We start from the raw sequence: 20946 nt of genomic DNA, 5'->3' as shown, positions 1-20946 counted from the left end.
CAAATCAAAGCAACCCAATGTGTACTAATCGACCTATGCAACAAATTTCAACATACAAGTTTCATGTTTCAGCACCATACCTTGTTCTGGTGGCCTCCTGTCGGCCAGGTAGGCGGGCAGATCCTCCTAGCGGCCGGGCGGGTCGGCAGGGTCGGGCGGGTCGGCAGGGCTAGGCGGTCGGGAAGGGATCCGGCGGTCGGCGGCAGGGCTTCGATTCTCGATGGCGGCCGGGAGGTGTGGGTGGCGACGGGGGCCGGGAGGGGCTAGGTGGCCGGTGGGGCTAGGCGCTCGGGAGGGGATCTGGCGGTCGGCGGCGGGGCTTTGATTCCCGGCGGCGGAGCTCGACGGCGGCCGCCAGCCCTAGCGGCAGGGGAGCTAACCCTAGCGGCAGCGGCAGCGGCGGTACACGGGAGAAGAGAGGAGCGCGTGAGGAAACGGGAGAACAGAACGGTACTCAGGAGAGATGGGGTGCGGGGCGAGTCTCGGAGTAAAAGAATGAAGCGTGTTACGTAAAAGAATGAAGCGTTTTTTGTAACGAGTGGCATTGGTGGGTAATTACCCACCAACTCCACGAGGAGGTTCAAAAGAGGGGGTTTTGGAGCTGCAAAAGATGTGCTCCAAAACTCCACCCCCATTTGCACTACAGCTCCATGAAGTTTTGGAGTTGGGGTGTTTGGCTGAATTTTTTGCTGGAGTTGTGGGAGTTGTGGAGTGGAGCCATGCTAAACAGGGCATAAGTGTGGAGGATTGGGAAAAGCCCTGTCGGAGAGCACGGGCAAGGCGGTCTAGGCGCGGGGGCCGAGCGCCGCCGGGGCACGCGGCATGGAGGCCGGGGTGCGCGAGCACGATGGTTGGGGCGCGCGGGCTGAGCGTCGTCGGGGCGTGCGAGCAAGGAGGCCAGGGTGCACGAGCAAGACGATCTGGGCACAGGTGGCCGAGTGCCGCTGGCACGCAGAGCCATTTGCTGCCCGGGCGTGGCAGGCCAGCACGGCCAGCCCGTGGCTTGGGTGAGCGTGACCGTTTTCCCCTCCGCCTGGTCCTCCCCTGGACCACCGTCGGAGACCCTTCCTCCTGCTGCTGCTTCTGCTGCTAGGACATATCAAGATATAATCTGAAGCAGTGCGAGAAGGAGCACATGAAGATGGCAATGCTGAAACTAGAAGAGACATTCAAGCAGCAGGTAAGGACGAAAGCAGCTAGGAGCTCCAAATTATTGGAGAACCACACATATATGCCACAGCATCTTAAATTGTTCCCAGGTTCATTCAGCAAATAAACAAGCTACATATGATGTGTCCATTCAAGTTCAAGAACTGCATCGTCTTATGCCGCGGAGAAGAACACAGGAAGTCCTTCCATTCAGAGGGGCATAATCATCTTTCCATATCAACATAACTGCAACATAACAGTCAACTAACGGAAATAGTAACCAAGGGAATGGAAATTAGAAACAGTGGCAGTGAGGGGAATTTGAGAATTTCAATGGCATTGAGGGGAGTTCTATCAATTTCAATGGCATTGAGGGGATTCTCTCATCTTTGTTCACTTCCTCCGTCCCAAATAGGTTGTTTTGGCATTTCTAGATTAATTGCTTTTATTATATATCTAGCTATAGTGTATATCTAAGTGTATAATAAAAATTATAAATCTAGAAATATCAAAACAACTAATAATTTGGGACGGAATGAATATATGAGAATTGAGATGGGTAAGTTGGTGCCAGTACCCAACTACGAGCAGCCTAATTGTTGAACTTCCGCTAGTATCCAGTCAGATTTTCTTAGGCTTGGCTGGCATTTGAACAGGCACCGCATGCGACACATTGGACAAAACGATACACGCCCAACAGTTAAAGGGAAAAAAAACCAAAATAGGCATTACACCAATAGTCAAGTTCATCCCTCAACTATAGGTCATTTTGTAACACCCGTAAAATACACCCAGTTAAATCACTCGTTAAAAAATATTTTCTAAAAATTTTCCAACCGCCGAGCTCCGTCAAATCCTTTCCCTTCCGTCGGACCCGCCGTCCTGGCTCCGGCTCGTCAACTCTCTTTTTCCGCTCCCCGTAATTTTCGCCGCGTGCCCGTCAAGTCCATCACCGCGCGCAGTCGAATCCCGCAATTTTCGCCATCTTTTTCCCCTCCCTTTTCTCCCTTCTCTTCCTTCTTTCTTTTTCCTCCTTTTTCTTTCCCTTCTCCTTTTTCCTTCTCTTTCTTCCTCCTCTCCCTTCCTCTTTCTTCTCTCTCTCCTTTACTTCCCCTGCCACCCCCCCACTTGCGCCAGGCGCCTGGCGCTCCCACCCACGCCGGCACGCGCGCCGAGGCGCGCACGCGCGCTGGGCCGCACCGCGTCACGTCGCCCGTGCCACGCCCGCTCGCGCCTTGGCGTCTAGCGCTTGGCTCGGTGCGTCGCGTCGTGTCGCCGGTCACCGCTCCTGTGGCCTCGTCGACCACGCCGCCATGCCATCCACGAGCTTCACCACCCCGGCACGCCATCGGCCAAAAGTCCGGCCGCCATCATTGCCTCGGCCCTCGCCCGCCCGTGCGCCGCCTATAAAAGGGGGGAGCCGAGCCTTGCTCCTCCACACCCTCACCACGAGCACCTTGCCTTCCTCCACTTCCACCACCAGAACGCCGACGGCCATCCCTTCCTCCACCTCCTGTTGTCTCCAGGAAGAAGAAGGGGTAAATCCCTCTCCTCGCGATCCAACCCTCCAGTTTCCCTGATTCGCGAACAAGTCCTCCCACCATTCCAAAAATAATTACAGATAGGCCCCTGCTCTCGCGGTTCAGTCCTAAACCTCGTTTTAAAGCCCATAATACTCCTTTAACCCGTCATTTCATGCGCCAAATTTCCTCCAATCAATCCCAAATTCGACCACGGCCTCCTCTCATATATTTCCGCCGAGGCATATCAAAATTTCATGAAAATACCCGTCCTACCTATTTTCCGTTCATATTTCCTGTTCGGAGCTCAACGGGTAAAACCTTTTTCCCTTTTTATTTATTGTGTGCTCGTTTGTGTGTGCCGTAGATCGCGGAGTACCCGAGGAGGAGCGCGAGGAGGAGTTCGACCGCGAGCCCGAGCCCGAGGACCAGTACCGCGAGCAGGAGCTCCCGGAAGGCTTTGAGAACGGCAAGTCCAATCTCACCCTTTGATGCATATTTAATACCCAGTTTTTCAGACACAACCTATTGGCCTGTTTTATAAAATGCATGTTATTTTATCGCAAGACATGGTTGGATAGCCACTCCTTGATTTTCATGATTATTCCTTGTTGTCCCATATTTATCTCTAAATATGAGTTGCTCTGTTTAGATGATAAATACTGCTAGAATGCTTAGGAACTCATTATCCAAATTCAAACATGACTACACCTGTTTATTCGGAAAATAAATGTGTGAGTATGTTTAACTGAGGAGTTGGGTTTTCGGGTGTAAAGAAAGGTGGTGGATGAGATGGATGGGTGTTTCTTGTGTGGAAATGCCGGGTTGTTGGGCTCGTACCTTAGTGGTTGAGCAGAGTGGGAGATATCCATCTTGTCATGACTAAGGACCGAGTTGATGTGTCATCCTGCCTGATTCCATCATCGTACAACCACTCGACCGTTGTATGGGCAACGGCTTAGCATGAACCCCACTAGCTAAACTGCTAGGCTTCAGGTGTGCTGGTGAGCAACGGGAACCCTTGGAAAAGGACTAAGCTCTTGGTGACTTAGGTCCCGATTTCGGCCCCGTGGATGGGTTGCTAACCCCTTGAGTGCTTCCGTGTTGACTAGTCAGTGTTGGCTAAGGTGGGTAATGGCTTTGTTAGGATCCGTACCGTCACTAAGGTGATCACGATACGGTACCCTACTTGTGGGAAAAGTGTACAACCTCTGCAGAGTTAAAACCTATCCGGGTAGCCGTGTCCACGGCATTGGACGAGTTACAGCTCGGTCACACAACTAGCTTTTGGGGATGACTGGTATTTTACTGCGTGTGTGGGTGTGTGGAATTTTGGAAGTGTCCGGCAGGTGTGCTGTGCGCTACGGCGGACGGGGAGTCCGGTAGCGATAAAACTTGGATCCTTTGTGTAGGATCAACCCCTCTTGATATATCGTTTACTAAAATGTTTTCATGAAACTTCTTTAAAATAAAACCCTGCATGTGTCTAAAATCCAGCTTTACTGCAAATAAACCATAGCTTATTCCTTGATTATTCATATGCATATTTTGTTGTATCCCCCTCCGTGGATGGGGTTGGACTTGCTGAGTACTTTTGTACTCACCCTTGTGTTGTTACTTTAGAGGAGGATCCGGACTTCGTCGCCGAGGACTTCGAGTAGGAGGTTGCGTCTGCACCCAACGCTGCCTGCGGTGTTGGCCCTTTTGCAGGATGCTTCCGCTGACGCTTAGTTCCGATTGCAGCCCGGAGTCCGACTGGACTGCAACTTGGATTTGTATTGTTATCGCTTTAGTCTTGCTTTGGGTGTGGCTTGCCCGCCCGCTCCTTCGGGAGTTGTACGGTTTCTGAACTATCTGTTGAATAAATGTGTTATCAGCCTCCTGGGACTGATAAATTGGATCACATTTAGTCTCTGTTTATGTGGGGACGCTTCACATTTTCATTTTCGGATCAAACTCATCCTCGTATTGATACGATGCTATATTTTAGTATGAGACTAATGTGAAAAATTTATTTTACCTAAGTAGGTCAAATATGTATATGCTCATACTCCCTTGATACATACATAACAATATATTTTTAACTAATATAAAATATAGTTTCTAAAAAATATATATACACATACTCTTTAAAATCATGCATGTATTGATACGATTTAAATTTTGATATACAAAATGTATGTACTTATATTCTTTTAAATTTTAATATGCAAAATGTTCATGATATACACATCTTAATATATTTATGTACACATACTCTAAATTTTGCATGTGCACATATACTCATGGTATGATATACATGTTTATACTCTCTTAGTAAACATGTATATGCTCATATCTTGGTACTGTGGAAATTGAGGGGGCAGGAGCCAAGGTTAAAAATAATTTTTTGCATTAGTTTTTCATACTAATATGGAGCCTCGTATCATCACAAGGACATGTTTGATAAAAACAAAAGTTAAGGGATTAGATTAGCCATTCTGAAAGTTAAAGGATCAACTTAACCTTGGTACAAAGTTCATGAACCAAAATAGCTATTTTAAAAAAAAATTCTTCCACGAAAGAAACAAGGCCTTCCTTTGAGCAGAGCGGCTCTGGACGACATACACTCCGCCTTCCAATGTTACAAACTGGGCAGCAGAACAGTATGTTTCAGAAAACGAGAGCAGCAGATAACACTACACAACTCGGAACACTCAAAGTTGACTAACCAAATTAACATCCAATCTAATCCAACTCCAAGCACACAAGCACTAGTAACACATAAGCAGAAGTTAACCTCTACACCCGGAGAGTCCAACCAACACAAACTAGGCAATGACGCAATATTCTTGCTTATTGTGCACAGTTCTAAATGGTCCGCTTACCGGTTTCCATGCTACATGGCACATGAGAACATACACAAGAACATCTAGAGATTCATAGGACAAATGGTAAAGTCACAGGACATCACTAGAGTCAGTTGGCGTAGAGAACCGGTTATATGAACAACTCCTAAAGTTTCGATGTTTCTCAGTCGATTGCAATAATCAGAGGACTAGTTTGGCAAGGTTTCTGCAAGCTTCCCAAATTATGCACCGCCACATTATTTCTACAGACCCAACACGCCTGCCTCCCTCTCTGCTGAAGCAACAGATCCAGATGGTGTTGGTGATTTCATGGACAGCGGCGCTACTATCTGCGCGGGGGCTATTGCAGCTTGCGCCGTCACTGTTACACCCTTAGTTAGCATGTCATGGTTGGGAACTGGGGTAGCTATGAGAAGAACACCCATCTGTTGTGTGCTGCTACCAGCAATAGCTGCTGTGGTGACATTCTCCTGGGAAAGTTCAGAAGGCTTGACTGCCTTTTTGGGTTTCTTGGCCCGGCGTCGCTTTTCCGAAGAGGCCGGCAAAGCTTCAGGGATAGCATTGTCACCACTCAATAGACTCTTCCTGTGAACAGAACAGAAATCTGTTCCCCATTTCGCACTCGTACCACATCCTTGGAACTTGCATCGGCTGCCCCCACCATGCTTAATACAGAAATCTGTCCGCCCTTGTGCACTCTTTGTACATCCTTCGAATTTGCAACGCCTTCCCCCACCATGCCTGATGCAGTAATCTGTGTTCCCTTGTGCGCCCTTTGCACACCCTTCAAATTTGCATCTCTTGCCACCACCATGCCTTACGCAGCGGTCACTACGGCCTTGGCCACATGCTGCGTTTGGGCATCCAGGGATAATGCACCGCTTCCCTCCTCCATGGCCAATGCATAAGGGTGTGCCTCCATGTGCACCTCTTGTACAGCCCCGTACCATGCAACCTTTGCTAACACCACTATGTAACTTGCAGTAGATTGAGTTCTCCTGTGCTTGCTTGCTACAGTTTTCGTGCTTACAAAGCATCCCTGCCCCACGGAAGACCAACTGCGTAGTCTGACCCTGAGTGTTCCCAAAACTATCCTTTAGTTTACCTCGATCATCCCCTTCATGCTTGATGTGTATTTCTTGCTCAGTGCATGCCACAGCACTGGAAACAGGTCCCTTAAATGGGCTGTCATTAACAGAAGGCACCAATAAACCTGAGCTCCCCTGTGCATTCTGGAGGTGACTGTACTGTTGGCGTAACAGCTCCCCGCTGTGAACTTTGCAGTACATTACCCTTCCATCAACAACCTCGTTGCAACCAGGTTGCTGGCAACGGTTCCTGTCTGTTTAAGCAGGAAATCAATATATTAGACATATATAAAATACAGCAGAAATAAATATTGAAAGAAAATGGTGTACAAAGAAAAGCTGAGCAGAACACCACAAAATAAAAGTAATTGGTTATATCAACATATCATATATTAGCTCCAGAATTCATGAGAAAAGATATCTATCAACCAACACAAGCACACGAAATGTAGAGGTAGGTCCCACATAGACCATGCCAGCAGTGCCTCCTAGGCACACTGTACCTAGCGCACGCACGCAGAGAGGCGTGTTGCTGTGGGTTTGGTCGTGTGCGGGACACACCTTTTGAGCAACAACAAACCAAGAAAGCAAAATAGACCATGTCAGCAAATTAACGTCAGGACTAGTTCGAGGAGAATCATATAAACTAATGCTGCACATGAAGCAGCAATGTGGATTGCGGACCAAATCAGTGAAACATAACAAAAGTAGAACATTTTTCTTGAAATTCGAAGTGCCCTTGCAAAGTCATAGGTTTAGGGGTCACTGAGGCATGGAAAACTTACCAACAAGAGAACCTTCTGCCATATGCATCTGTACTCAAACATAAAGCACCAAAAAAGTGAGAATATTGTGATATATACCTGAACATATTTTTAATTAATGAATAGACCAAGTTACCTTTATGCGAGACATATGGTCATGCCCCATAATTTTGTGCCTTTTTCTGCAGAAGATTCAAGCATAAAAACATAAGACAATGGAGCAGAGGTAGCATCTCAGCAATCACTTAACTATAAGAATGTGATTATGGGGGAAAAAATACCACGATCCAAACAAGGCTCCAAACATACACCTGAATGAAGTGTAATAATAGATACGTTAAAGCAAACAAAAATTGTACTTTGAAGATTAAGTTATTTGTCAAATAGCACAGTTTAAATTGTTGAGATAGGGCAAAATTACCCCTTGCCGAGGAGCATGACCATGTCTAATCACTGAGACCGATTGCTAGAAATGAATATACATGAAGAATGACGACCGTATTATTTGTAGGCCACAAATTTTAGCTTTAGTATATTGTGCATATGAAAACTATGTTACGTAGTATCACTAGCTAACCTTTTTGTTGTGAGCGATTGGAGGTTGATTAATACACTGCAGTTGTTTCTGATTGTAACCAAATGCTGGTGTTTGTATTGTAAGCTCCAGCCCATTATTCAAAGCTTGGGAACTCGTCAAATTTAAATACAGTGTGTTCTTATAATCAACAATACATACTAAATGTGTGAAAATTAACAGTAGTTTCAGGCTTTCAGCAGGAAAGAGGTTCAATAGGACAAACAAAAGTATATTTTGATGAACAATTTGGCTATTGTACATTAAAAGAAGAAAGTTCACATCCCACCTTTAAAAAATAATCTTTCGTATACTTAGATTTTAACGAGTGGAATGCAAAGTAAAAGAAAATGGAAGAAAGAAATAGAAAAAACATGCGATGATCTTTTCCTATTGGTATTTACAATAACTGTAGCGGTCACCCAACTATTATGGTTTCAAATAGGTAAAAGTAAGCTATTAACGACGATGAGACAGTCCTGAATACTACAACGATTGTTCCTTTACAACAACAACATAGCCTTTCAGTCCCAAGCAACGATTGTTCCTTTAAGTGCACAAAATTAAACTAAGTGAAATCAATTAGAGAAAAAAATGTGAAAACATTTAAGGTATATGCTCGGCAAGGTTCATTCTTCATTCCAGCCAAATAATATAATTCACCCAGAGAAAATTGTGGGACAGAACAAGGAAAAAAGCAAAAGCAAGTGCATATGTATGGCCTGACAGTGTGGTGGCCTAAAAGATATAAACCTAATGGAAAAGTTCCAATTTCTGCCCCACATCAAGCAATGAACCGTTCCACAGATTTCATTGAAGCATAAATGACCAGCACAACCACAAGCAGTAAGTTATTGGTGGTGGCTAGGTGCTCTTGAGCAAGAGGAAGACATATATGTTGCAGAAAGCCACTGCACAGCCTTGAAGAAAAAATAAAACTGCTTGAATGGTTCAAGCCAAAAGGCACTTATATGGTACATAGCTACAGCCTAAAGAAAATCAACCAAGTATCAAGGAACTGCAACACATCTGATTGATCTTATTATTTTAGCTACAGCCTAAAGAAAATCAATTAAGTATCAAGGAACTACAAAGCCTCTGATTGACTTAAAGGATGTCTACTCATGTGTTATTCTTAACAAACAAAATATGGGAATTTGCACATGATTTTCAGGCTGTACAGTTGACAAATATGCAATAAACAGGGAACTCTGCATTATGAGAAATATCTAGTTCGGTATTTAATAAAAGGACCCTTCCCATAACTTTTCTTTTCTTTTGAAAAATGATGGTCAACCTCTAGCACATACAATCATCATTTGATATATGCTACAGAACCTGGTAAATCAAGATTGCTTTGCTGGCAACAGTAATAAACATATGGTTGTAAATTTTCAGCACGTCAGCATTTACATTTCTACTACTCTATGCAAAATATTCAAAACACTAAGGGGTGACTAAATATGCAAACATGTGAAACAACAAAGGAATTAACTACAACTACAGCTGAAGGGGACCATTCCGACTCAAAAAGTGGCATAGAAGTTCGTATACTGTGTGCAGTACACTTGTGTGCGTCAGCCAAAGGAGGTGAAATGTAAGGATAGTGCAAGCAACAATCAAGATGCACCTAAATAACATGATCGATCACTTGTAAACCTTCATCACCAGAATTATTAATAAGCTTCTATGACTGAAACAAGGTTGATACAACACATGACTAGCTAAAAATGCAGGAGCAACAATTGACCCAGCTATTGCATCAGGGCCAACTGCCCTGCCATGATTAGTGAGGGCCTGAATGTGGTCTTCTAAGCTCATGTTTTCTAGAACACGAAGGAATCACAAAACGGATAATAACAAGGATATGAACAACTGGAACTTCAGGAACTAGTAAACAACCATCCTACATCAGCACATCTTCCAAATCATCCAACCCTGCCAAGAAACCCCATTTCCCAAAAGGGGAGGAAGGAAAAACAAGAAACCCCAGCGGCACAAAACCCCCGAAACCCAAAATCATCTAATCAGCCCCACCGATCTGCCACCGGAGAGATGAATCAAGAACCACGCCATTCCACCGAATCCCCCCGCTCAGATCTCCCCAGTAAATCAGATGCACACACAAATTGAACCACAACAAGAGCCAGTACTGGTGGTAGGGTAGTGATCAGAGGGTATACCGAGCAAGACCAGGAGGTAGAGTGACTGGACACCGGATGCGGACGCGGCAGCGGCAGCGGCGGCCGCCGAGGAGTTGACGGAGGAGCGGATGGGCGAGGAGTGGGAAGGGTAAAGGCAGGAATGCGGATGCAATTTCTATAGTCGGCAATAGTATTTTAGTAGAAGGGATTGGAATGGGGGGCTTTGAGAACTGCAACTTGCAGGCGGAGGACGCATAAAAAATTGGTTACAAAGGGGAAGAAGGTGTCAGCCTGGTTTGATCCGGGGCTGCTATTGGCAACCAGCCGCAGCCGGACAAGAGCTAGCACAAGATCGGCTCGGGCTCAATCTCGGCTAATATGGGCTTATTGGCTTTTCCAGTAAGGTTTACAATAAGCCTTGTTTGGACTTCAGGTTGGGCCAAAATCGCATCATTTGATACCTATAGAATCTGATTGAGCTAAAAAAGTGTAATAACATGAATCTCCTTTGAAAAATATAATATTTTCAAATGATGCGGTCAACCAGTAGTCGCTACATAAGCTGCAGCCAGCCGGACAATAGCTACTGCAGCTAGCAATAGCATACATTCAATCATATCTATTACAGGCCATCGAACACCAAAAGGAAAAGGGAAACCGGAAAGGGTGAACGGGGAAGAAATATCACAAGGTAATGCTTAGGGTCTTTTGGTATGCAGCTGAGCTGTGTGCTGCCGTTCACTTGAGTGACTAGGGTGTACACCTGCAGCCAGCTAGATTTGAGGAAACCTCAGGCCGGATCGGCAAAAAGCTCGGTTTCTTTCAAGTATAAAATCCAGCCAATAAAATCAGGGTGGGCTCAGATAGCCTATCATTTTTCAATGCAAATATAACTGATTTTATTATTCGAGCAAAGCTCGGGATGGCCCAAGTTTTTTGGCTGCAAAAATCAACGTCACGTCCAGCCCAAATGAGTGTCGGGCCAAACCTGTTTTGCTGAAGTCTAGCTGCAGCCGCCGTCGAAGAAGATGCAAGCAGTAGCAAGCATGCCCCTAAACTACCACTTCTTTTGATGAAAACATGAAACTTCTATAGAAAATATAAAAAAATTTAAAAAAATCTGAAACGATGAGCATCCATAATGCATCCATATATGTACTTTTATTGTAGAAACTGATATGCAAACTCAATCTAGAAAAAATCATAAAAATGACATATTTCATGATACACATGCCAGAAAATGCATCATTTTTGTATGAATTTCCAAAAAACATGTTTCCGTCTTAACTCTTGCACAAAGTACATATACGGATGCACTAGGATGTGCATCATTTCAAATTTTTTGAAAAATTTTAAGTATGTTTTTAAAGGATTTTCAAGTTTCCATCGCAGAGATAGTTTGCACTGAATATTTTCCTAAAAAAGTAGAAGGTACGAAGCTAGGGATGTGATGGCCTTCCTTTTCCTCTCCTCTAGCGTGCTTCAGATATAATCACAAATTCATAGTGTCTCACAGTTAAAAGCTAACGTAACGGTGTCCTAGAGATAAAGCCGCACTATTTTTTTTAAACGATAAAGCCATACTCTTTTGAGGTCGTACAAACAAATTTCTCTTCAACTAATGTCAATCTTTGGATTTGTGAATAGTCCTCTGTTGGTTGTCCAGGTAGGGGTTTCTTCGGACCTTTGGCTCATGATTGATGAGCAAGCGTTGGTCTATTGGCTTCGAGCGAAACACTTTCGACTTGCAAGGTTACAAACTGTACAAGCTGGCAGTATTCATGAGCTCAGCGGCTTGAAACTTGTGTGCGTTTAACTAATAGGCTGCACGTTTACTTTGCTCGATCAAAGAGACACAGTAGCTTTACAAATACGGAGTAGGAAACTGGTCAGCTGGTGCAAGGCGTTTGCAACTTACTAGGTTTTGCTAAACTTCTTTGATGGAAATGTTCGTTCAAACTGCTTATTATGCTAGGGTCTGGGAAAAGGTTGGGTGCAGGGGATGCAGGAGGGAGAGGGAGGAGGAGAGGAAAGGGAGAGAGCGCCGGCGAGATGTGCGAAAGCTGCGGGAATCACCGGTGGTCGTTGATTGCGGCGGCGGTGGCGGCATCACGGTTGATTGCGGCGGTGGTGGTGGCATCACGAGGAGAGTGAGTCCCGTGGGAGGGAGGAAGTCGCGAGAGAGAAGGGCGAGGTGGAGGCACGGAGCGGTATTGGATAATGCTAGGTGAGGAGCAGTAACATGGTTGTATAAGTAGTTATTGATTAATGGTGCGATCTGGTACGAGTGGTTGTATAAGTAGTTATTGATTAATGGTGCGATCTGGTACGAAAGATTCTCACCAAACGAGAAACAACGGTATCCGATAGCTCTGTGAACGGATTATGGTCAAAATCGCCCGAACCAAACGGCTCCTAAGGGTTTATTTGGAAGAAAAGGATCACTCTAGGACTTTTGAAGGTTTGGGTTAAGTCCATGTTTGCGTTAAATCCTTTCCAACTCAGGCGCATCTAACTAGTTGAATAACCCCTGGTACTCACAGCTTTGACAAAAGTGGAACCAACTACGGCCATCGTACTCTAGTTCTCACCAGCAACAAAAATCTCAAACCATGCTGCGATGATGCAAGAACAACAGTGAATGGTGGCCCGCGGCAACAGGCATTCTTTAATTTGCTAGATTATTTTGCCTGGGTATGTTCACAATAAAAGGGAGAAGAAAATAACTGGAAATTACTAGTTTGATTTACCCCACAAAATCTAAGTAGCTAACATGATATGAAAACTGGCAGAGAGAATGTAGAGACTGAAGTGATCTTTAGCCAATTATCGTTTGAATAACCCATTATACATATCAGAAGGTTAAGATCAGATTCCACCCCGCCTCAAACCGGTGACATCATCAAAAAAGTTGAATACAGACATCTGGCTACCAAATTTTATACTAGGGTAGTTACTATCCTCTGCAAACCAAAGAAATTAGGCATCTTCAATTTAGGGAGAAGCAGAAATCTAACAAAAAAAGTGTACACTGAAAATGTTTCTTGACTTTGTTATTCGAGATGATTTAGTCATATCAGAAAGCTCTCGTGCAAACTGATCAGCTTGGGCATGGCAAGTTCACAAAAAATGTAGTGAAAAATATAGTTTCAACTAAGAATACCCCTACACAACAGTCCAAGCAAATAAAGACAGCAAAGCTAAATGCAAACAACATATTCTTTTCCCTCTTTGCGGTATAGTCAACAGTAAAAATGAGAGTATAACAGTAGAAAGGAAAGAGGGGGACTGTTCCAACTGAGGAGCTCCGTAATATGCCTTATGCAGCTGCCCACAATTTCTCCATCTTCCTCTTCAAACGTTCCATGAATTGAGGATTAGTCTTAAGTCTTCCTTTTACATAAGCATTTCTGGCATCCTCAACAAGTTTGTCGGCTTTCATTGCATCTTCTATGAGAGTATATAGTGTCCTTAAGCAATCTTTTCTGTTTTCCTCCCGATGTTCAAACCTGCCAAAGTAATTAAAGTGCAGTGATAAGGCTGTCATACTGGAGAACAAGATATTTTTATGAGTATGAAGCAGAGCCACAATACTATAGGCTTATAGCGCAGCTTTAGAAATGCACACATTTATCCTTAATAGGAGCTCACTATCCACACCTAGACATTTATGGATCCAAACAAAGAATGAGATTGAAGACTGAGAACAATATTGTAGCGGGTGAAAGAATGTACCATGAAGCCTTCCTAAGCCTTATTGTGGCCAACCAAGTGCAACAACACCACATTTTACTATTGATACTAAAATACTATGTGATAAAATTTGCAATACAAGATGACATAGCATGAAACCACTAAAATGCTTATATATTCACCAAAATCCATCATATTTTCAACAAAAACACAAACACAAGCATACATAAACTAAACAAGCAGGTTAAATAATTTTGTTGGTTGTCCGCAACTTTTGGCCATCCTAATTGTCCAGTGTATCAAGTAAAAGAATAAAGTTGTACTAAGTTATATATGCTAATCTCATCAAGTTCTAATTATACCAAGACAACTAAAGCGTCTGAAATGGCCACCAGAAAACAAAAGAGTTTCAGAATAGAAATATTTCACCTAGCAAAGGAAATTTGATGCTTTGAGAATATGTTAATCTAAAATTCCACATTTCATTTGATGATTTGATAATGAAAGTGCAGTCATAAGTTATAAACATCATCTAGATTCTAGACAAACGTTTTGCAACCTAGATTAGGATACATCCTACATTTCTTGGGTGTACAATAACATCACCATTCAATGAACACACAGTAGTATTAGTCCTACAAAAAAGGTCCAATACGGATAAGAGGAGCAACATTTCATTAGCAATTTTAGTAAAGGATGTCATGCATCACATAATTTCATAATCTTAATTTGAATGTGCAAAGAGGGAATCCACCATACCTTTCACTGGTTATTGTGAGCTCATCTTTCCCAGAATTATACCTCTTTCCAACAATCTCACGCAATCGACGGCAAGCATGTCGTGAAAGTCCCAATTCCTTCACAGTTACACTGAGTTTGACTTTTCTGTTTTTGGGGTGATATGCATCACCACTAGGAGCAAACACAATCCGTGATTCCCACCTTAGAACAGGTCCCTCGCCAGGTGGATCATGTAACTCAACTTTCTTAATTCCTGTTTCAGTAAGTTCATCAGCTTCAGTTGGCATCTCCTTTGCCATTAGTTCGGTGCACTCAGCAACCATCTTATCCTCAAAGTCTTTGAATAATTCATATGCCTGCTCAGGTTCCATCTCTCCCCTTTCGCACAAGTCTCCCAACTCATTAAATTTGGCCTCCACCTTTTGCTTAATCTCATCTGGATTTAACATGTGAAGTTTGAAAAAAAAAATATAAGTAACATAACTACAGTAAAGGAAAATGAATAAAATAGAGCGTTGTTATTCTACTCAAATAATTACTAGCACACAGCTGTATTACATGTATGAGCAAAAAAAACCAAGAATTTCACACACTCAACATGCACACAAAGACAATTAGGCTGTTTGTATGGTACCATAGCATCCCTACTGGAAAGAAATCAGATAGCATGTAAACCAAAAAGAAAGGACACCTTTCAGTCAAAGATGCATACTCTATTGACAACATACGCTTGTTGCCACAAAGTACAACCTGGACAAATGCCAACTTCTATAATAGCAAGTCCAACATACTAGCTCATGGTGATAGACTTGATTATTTGGTCCACACCTAGCTAAAAGTTCAAATTCTCAATTTGATTCTAGCTATGTTTTTTAAGATCCGTATGAACTTCCAACTGCTTGCAATTAACACTTAACGTCTCCTGCATCTATACATTGTTGATTATCGTGATTACCCTCGAAAAATTCTTGGATCTACAATACATAATAGTACAGGAAGATGCCTGTGATCTATTTGCAAGATCTGTTCCATACTTCCTCTCCCTTAGCCCATCCGCGACTGCATCTCCCTCGCCTTCGTGTGGCCGCCGACTACCTTGGTAGCCGGCCCTGCCGTTCACGTCTCCTCCCTGCACAACCTCCTAGCGTCTTGCCTCCCTACTCCCCCCAGCGCCCACCTGCGCCTACTCCGGTGGCGGCAGGCCATGGTCGCGGCCTCCCCTTCCTCCCTGCCGGCGCTCCCTGCTCCTCCTCCCAGCGCCCACCTGCGCCTACTCCGGCGGCGGCGGCCATGGTCCCAGCCTCCCCTCCCTCCCAGCGCCCACCTGCGCCTACTCCGGCGGCAGCGGCCATGGTCCCGGCCTCCCCTCCCTCCCAGCGCCGGCCTGCGCCTGCTCCGGCCGCCGTGGCTCATAGCATGTCAAGTAGCGGTGGCGGCACCCCAAGCAGCTGCGACTTGAGCCCTGGTGGATGCATTGGAGGAACGCTCGTGCAACAGAGCCGTAAAGGACCATGGGGATTGCTGGATTTTGACTTCAATTAGTGCTCACTGCTCAGTGGTGACAAAAACTAGAAATTGAGATGAGACACCGATGGATTTGATGCTTGGATTGTCCTGCAGCGGATTGAAGAGAAAGAAGAAATTGGAGAGATGGGCTGAGAGATGAGTAGGTAGGTGCTCGACTGCTCGTGCTTGCTGATTAGAAAAGATAGGAGCTGCTACTGGCTTGCTCTCACCAAGATTCAATCAAGAATAACTGCAGCTGCTGTTCTTGGATCGAATTTGATAGTACATTTTATCTAAAAGACTGAAACGCAGACAGCAGCAAGCTGAGAAGAGAGAGATGCGAATTGAATTAGTGGTGCACGAGAGAATTGACTAATTGACTATCACAGAGAAACTCCAATTAGACTTGACCTCTCTAGAATTATAACTAATGACTTATTGGGTTTTGCCGAGTTGGTATCTAAGTTCATCCAACTCTCTGATGTGTTTTAGACTATCTGCTTGCGAGACAATGAAATCTACAATTGAGGAATCAAGCTTACAGAATGGAGCAAGAGCTGTTAGGTTTACGTCGGACATGACTGCTCTATCTTATTGTTGAGTTAGAGGGCTTTCTTAGCTGAGATCAGCTCCTGTACGTAAGTCTGTTATTTTGGAGCGTAACATATATTGCATTTTAACTTAGAACTTCTCTGAAAATACGAAGAGTGGGTTAACTCTTAGTTTAGTTTATCATTGTCACTTTTTATGGATTTGATTACTATTTTGTTTCTTCCATTGCATTTTCAGGTGAATTTTCATTGCTATTAATGAAGAAGGAACATTATGCATTTGATTACATATATTTTGCAAGGATGAGATCCATTGCAGTGCATGGGAAGGATCAGAACATATATATGGTGATTGCAATGCCATATTGCGAAGTTGGCTTCGTTGCATATGGGTTAAAGGATTTTTTTTTCCGTTGCAACGCACGGGCATATTGCTAGTATATTATAATTATATTATTAAAGCAAGCATTGTTTCTGCCTTAATTTTTTGTTTGGTCCAACGTAATCTCATTGACAGGTGGGCCTAATCCTTGATTTGTTATGGGTCCCACCTGTGTTGAAAGTTCCATCTCCGTGTACGTGTTGGACATGGAATCCCAGCTTCACTGAAGCCCAATCCAACTCCAATTTCACGATGATCCATGCCCCGTGCCTGCATCCATACCCAAATCGGAACGGTAACCGGAGGGGTCTAGACCCGACGCGGCATTGACGCTCTCTATCGGAGTTTGCATCACCTGCGCTGGGACGTCACCATCCAGAAGAATCCCTCGTAGCTCGCCGCTCGACAAGCCGTTGCATGCCGCTCGCCCCGGCGGTTCTCACAAGTTGTTGCCCCACACACCCATGTACACAAAAACGAGGTGCCGGCGCGGGAGCTCCACCGGCCACGAGGTGGTCCGCCAACTTGCTTGATGCCGCTTTGAAGTGGTCACAAGCTACTCGCACGGGAGGCTCTTGCCAGTCGTTGCTGGAGCTCCACCAGGCACGCGAATTCCACTAGCCATGAGGTGGTCAGTGAGCCCATCTGCAACGAATCCGAATTAAGATAGAACAGAATGGAAGCAAATCAACTATTACGAACAAAATAGAGAATCAAACCACAAAATCAAGCTGAAAGGGTAGTAGTGGCCCAAGGTCACTGTGAAGAACGGCGGCGCGCGCAGCGGCGTCGATGCAACAGAGACGCAGCGCGACAGGGCAGCAGTGCGCTTAGCTCGCCGCAGTGTTGGTGGCGGCACCAGCTTGGGGTTAGATGGTGGCAGACCTGCTGGAGGTGCGGCGGGCAGAGTTGCATGTGGCTTAGGCACGTCTGGGCGGGGCCATGGCGAGGATGCTGGTCCGACAACGAGGATGCCATTTTGGGGTGGAGCATAGAGCGGCGGACATGGCGCTGTGTCGAGGAAGCGCTGGTGAGCCGGGTTGGAGCGAATCGGTGGCAAGGAAGTGGCTTAACGAGGCAAAGTGAGCGAGGGGCGAGGCAGGGCAAGGACAGGGAGCAGCACGGTGGGGCAGGAGCGAAGCAACATGGCTGAGCCGGAGTGGAGCCCCACTTGACGAGGAGAGAATGGGTGGCAGGTGAAGGAAACGAATGGATAAGTGGCAAGCAAGCATGGATAAGGGAGGGAAAAAGAGGAAAAGAAATGGGAGAAAAAAACAAAATAGAGGATAAAATAGTAAGGAAAAGAAATTGAAATAAAAGAAAAAAGAGAGAAAAAATAGGGACATAATGGGCATTTGACCTCTTATATCTATTCTAAAAGAAATTAGGAGAAGCCATTTTACCAAATGATATTAATTTTCCAAAATTATGCTATCCTTTGCATTCTAATGTATTGTTTTCTCGCTGTTTAAAAGAAACAACAAGAAGTCATTTATGAAAATTATGCCATTTGCAAATAAGATGGTTGTGGATTGCTCTTTTAAAATAATATGCGACACTTTTATTAAATCATGCTTAGCATTATAGTATAATGACATATACATATGACTTTCCCGTAGCAACGCACGGGCATATTTGCTAGTTATAAAAAACACTCAATAGGTCAAAAGAAACAAAAGGAAGCATCGGTACTCTTCTAGGGTAACATTTCTCAAATTTGGCTGCAGCTACATTACATCTCAATGTTTCCAAAAAGTGTTTAGGCGCTAGGCAGGTGGTGAGGCTCCGCCTAATGCCTAAGTGTGACCACTGACTAGGTGTTTGTACTTTTGCAGGTGGCTAGAGTAATGCCATGTTAAACCAAGGAAATGTTGCATATTGAGACAAAATTTTGACATTATCATGCACCAATGAGCAAGTCCAAAACTTCTTTAGGTTACATTAATAGATCTGCCTCTTGAAACAGAGCTGCATCTATTAGCACAAGAAACAGTAACTGGAAATTGCTATTTAATGTATACTTTCACCGCAAAGTAGTTTAAATTACAAAGAAATTCAGATGGCCAAGCCCATCTATATTCTATACTGTATATCCAGCAGTCTAAGAATAATTCAAAACCCAAACTAAATTACAAGATAACATATGGATCTCATTAAAATAATATCCAATCATTTATGTTGTCCAAATTTCCTGGTTTAAAGGAAATGCACCATCCAACAGAATTTAATTTATATAACTGAAAAGGTATTCTTCAGAATATAACAATTACAGAAACAATTGGTGCAATCAATCTATGCTGTCTCAATACTTCGTAGAAAATCACCATGACTCATCCTTTACTTCCCATGTTGTATACACTAATTTCTGTTCAAGATAATCAATTATTTCATTTGCTAAAGGTTTATAGTATTCCTATCAGTGAGAGAAAGATCATCAGCCCAACTTACCAGGCAGTAGCTTGTCCCAGTGGAGCATGTCCTCGAGGATATCCTCACAATCCTTCATGTTAGTGAGGTGCCCCTTATTCGTGGCCTCCTTGATCATAGCATCCCACTTGGTGTCATCCATATTAAAGAACTCATCGCTCTTGATCTTCTTCTCAACATATTCACTTGCATTGTAGAGATCATTCAGCTCCTCATCAGTATCATGCATCTCCTCAAAGTCGGACTCAAAATCCCGGTCACGGACCTCAGGGAGCGGCTTACTGCGTAGCTCCTCAATAAGGTCATCATCAGTCTCACTGTGGACATCAGCAAGCTTCCGCTCAAGAACTGCCTCAGTGACAGATGGCAACACTGCCTCTTCATCCACACCATAGTATGTCTCTAACCTCTTCTTCAACTCTGCAATCAGAAGCATCGTACGATCAGGTCAACATGAACATTTTATTCATAATATTTGGTTTGTATGCTATACACATGCAAGAGCGTTCCCGCGGGTGACTCATTGAGTCGAGCAGGTGGTGTGCAAGGGGCGGCGTGGAGACTTCGAGTTCTATATCACAAAGGCCATGTCCGTGTCCGGAAAACATTGCAAATCAGTGTCCCTTGAAGTTGGATTTCGCAGTTTTCCTTCGCCGATTGGATCAAAAAGTGCGGGGAAGAGAGTACCCGCGTTCGGGACGTCGGCGGCAATCGGAGGCGGCGGCGGCGCTGCGGCAGGGGGAGAGGCGTCTTCGGAGAGGAGGCGACGGGGGAGGAGGAAGGGGAGGGTGGTGGTTGGGGAGGGTTTACGAGTTGGGGGATGGAGGACGATGTGGGATTGGCGCTGGAGGTGGGCAAGGAAGCGCCTCATCGCGCCGGCGGCCGGGAGGGCGGCGGACAGGGAGGGAGATCGGAGCTGGCTTGATTCCGGAAGAAGTGGGTTTAGGGTTTCCTGTGGGGCCCAGCTGGCGATCGAGGGACATACATGCGGGTCCGTGTTACTCTGTAGTGGACTCGATTTTCCGCAGAGCATTTTTTAAGCCGGGTTTGTTTCCTCCTGGATTACGATTGATGGTAGTCGCTACATTAATGATTACAACATTAATCAAGCGTATCAAAATTCAAACTAACAATATTTAATTAATAATTTGTTCAATATTTTTTATTTTTTAATATAAATTTGGCACAGATTTGTAATTAAATATAATATCCAATGATTATAAGTTTACAACTATAAATAATATAATATAAGATAAAATAAATAATATTTAATACGGGAGCCATGTCATATCACACCTTCTAAACATAACGGAAGAAGTATTAAGGTAAAAGATTATCTTGCGATAACTCTAGGATCATAAATAATCTAATACTAGAAACACGGCGCGACATTGCCGTGCCCAACTTGATAGCCAGTCTACCCCTTGTTTACTTCAACCCAACTCCCAACTTTGACACTATGCAAAAAGAAGATTCCCCATCACATCAAACTTACGGTACATGCATGGAGTACTAAATGTAGACAAAATTAAAAACTAATTGCACAGTTTTGTTGTAC

General features: G+C 44.2%; 2 protein-coding genes across 3 annotated transcripts; both read right to left on the bottom strand.

The window, feature by feature from the left end:
• Positions 1-5480: 5480 nt before the first annotated feature.
• On the bottom strand, positions 5481-10363 carry LOC117852623 (uncharacterized). Of its 2 annotated transcripts, XM_034734809.2 has the most exons (5): positions 10128-10363; positions 7652-7681; positions 7507-7552; positions 7392-7419; positions 5481-6860 (listed from the first exon to the last, which is right to left on the bottom strand). In XM_034734809.2, the coding sequence occupies exons 3-5, from the start codon at positions 7534-7536 to the stop codon at positions 5761-5763; spliced, it is 1158 nt and encodes a 385-aa protein (XP_034590700.1). In that variant the 5' UTR covers positions 7537-7552; positions 7652-7681; positions 10128-10363; the 3' UTR covers positions 5481-5760. The 2 variants fall into 2 exon arrangements, with proteins under 2 accessions (XP_034590700.1, XP_034590692.1); XM_034734801.2 differs by lacking the exon at positions 7652-7681 and having other exon boundaries at positions 10128-10362.
• Positions 10364-13115: 2752 nt separating this feature from the next.
• Positions 13116-20354, bottom strand: LOC117857851 (uncharacterized). The gene is made up of 4 exons (XM_034740739.2): positions 20076-20354; positions 19410-19808; positions 14541-14958; positions 13116-13597 (listed from the first exon to the last, which is right to left on the bottom strand). The coding sequence occupies exons 1-4, from the start codon at positions 20257-20259 to the stop codon at positions 13408-13410; spliced, it is 1191 nt and encodes a 396-aa protein (XP_034596630.1). The 5' UTR covers positions 20260-20354; the 3' UTR covers positions 13116-13407.
• Between the last annotated feature and the right edge of the window lie 592 nt (positions 20355-20946).

Source organism: Setaria viridis, chromosome 1 (genome assembly GCF_005286985.2).
Source record: "Setaria viridis chromosome 1, Setaria_viridis_v4.0, whole genome shotgun sequence".
NCBI lineage: Eukaryota > Viridiplantae > Streptophyta > Magnoliopsida > Poales > Poaceae > Setaria > Setaria viridis.
This window is presented reverse-complemented; position numbering and strand designations above follow the sequence as displayed.

Excerpts from the sequence above, each read along its gene's own strand:
- LOC117852623 (XM_034734809.2), bottom strand. The coding sequence starts at position 7,536 with ATGGGGCATGACCATATGTCTCGCATAAAG. Across the intron at positions 7,420-7,506 it reads ACCATATGTCTCGCATAAAG|ATGCATATGGCAGAAGGTTC; the intron begins GTAACTTGGTCT and ends GTTTGAGTACAG. Across the intron at positions 6,861-7,391 it reads GGCAGAAGGTTCTCTTGTTG|ACAGGAACCGTTGCCAGCAA; the intron begins GTAAGTTTTCCA and ends CTGCTTAAACAG.
- LOC117857851 (XM_034740739.2), bottom strand. The coding sequence starts at position 20,259 with ATGAGGCGCTTCCTTGCCCACCTCCAGCGCCAATCCCACATCGTCCTC. Across the intron at positions 19,809-20,075 it reads CGCCGACGTCCCGAACGCGG|AGTTGAAGAAGAGGTTAGAG; the intron begins GTACTCTCTTCC and ends TTCTGATTGCAG. Across the intron at positions 14,959-19,409 it reads CTGGGACAAGCTACTGCCTG|ATGAGATTAAGCAAAAGGTG; the intron begins GTAAGTTGGGCT and ends TGTTAAATCCAG.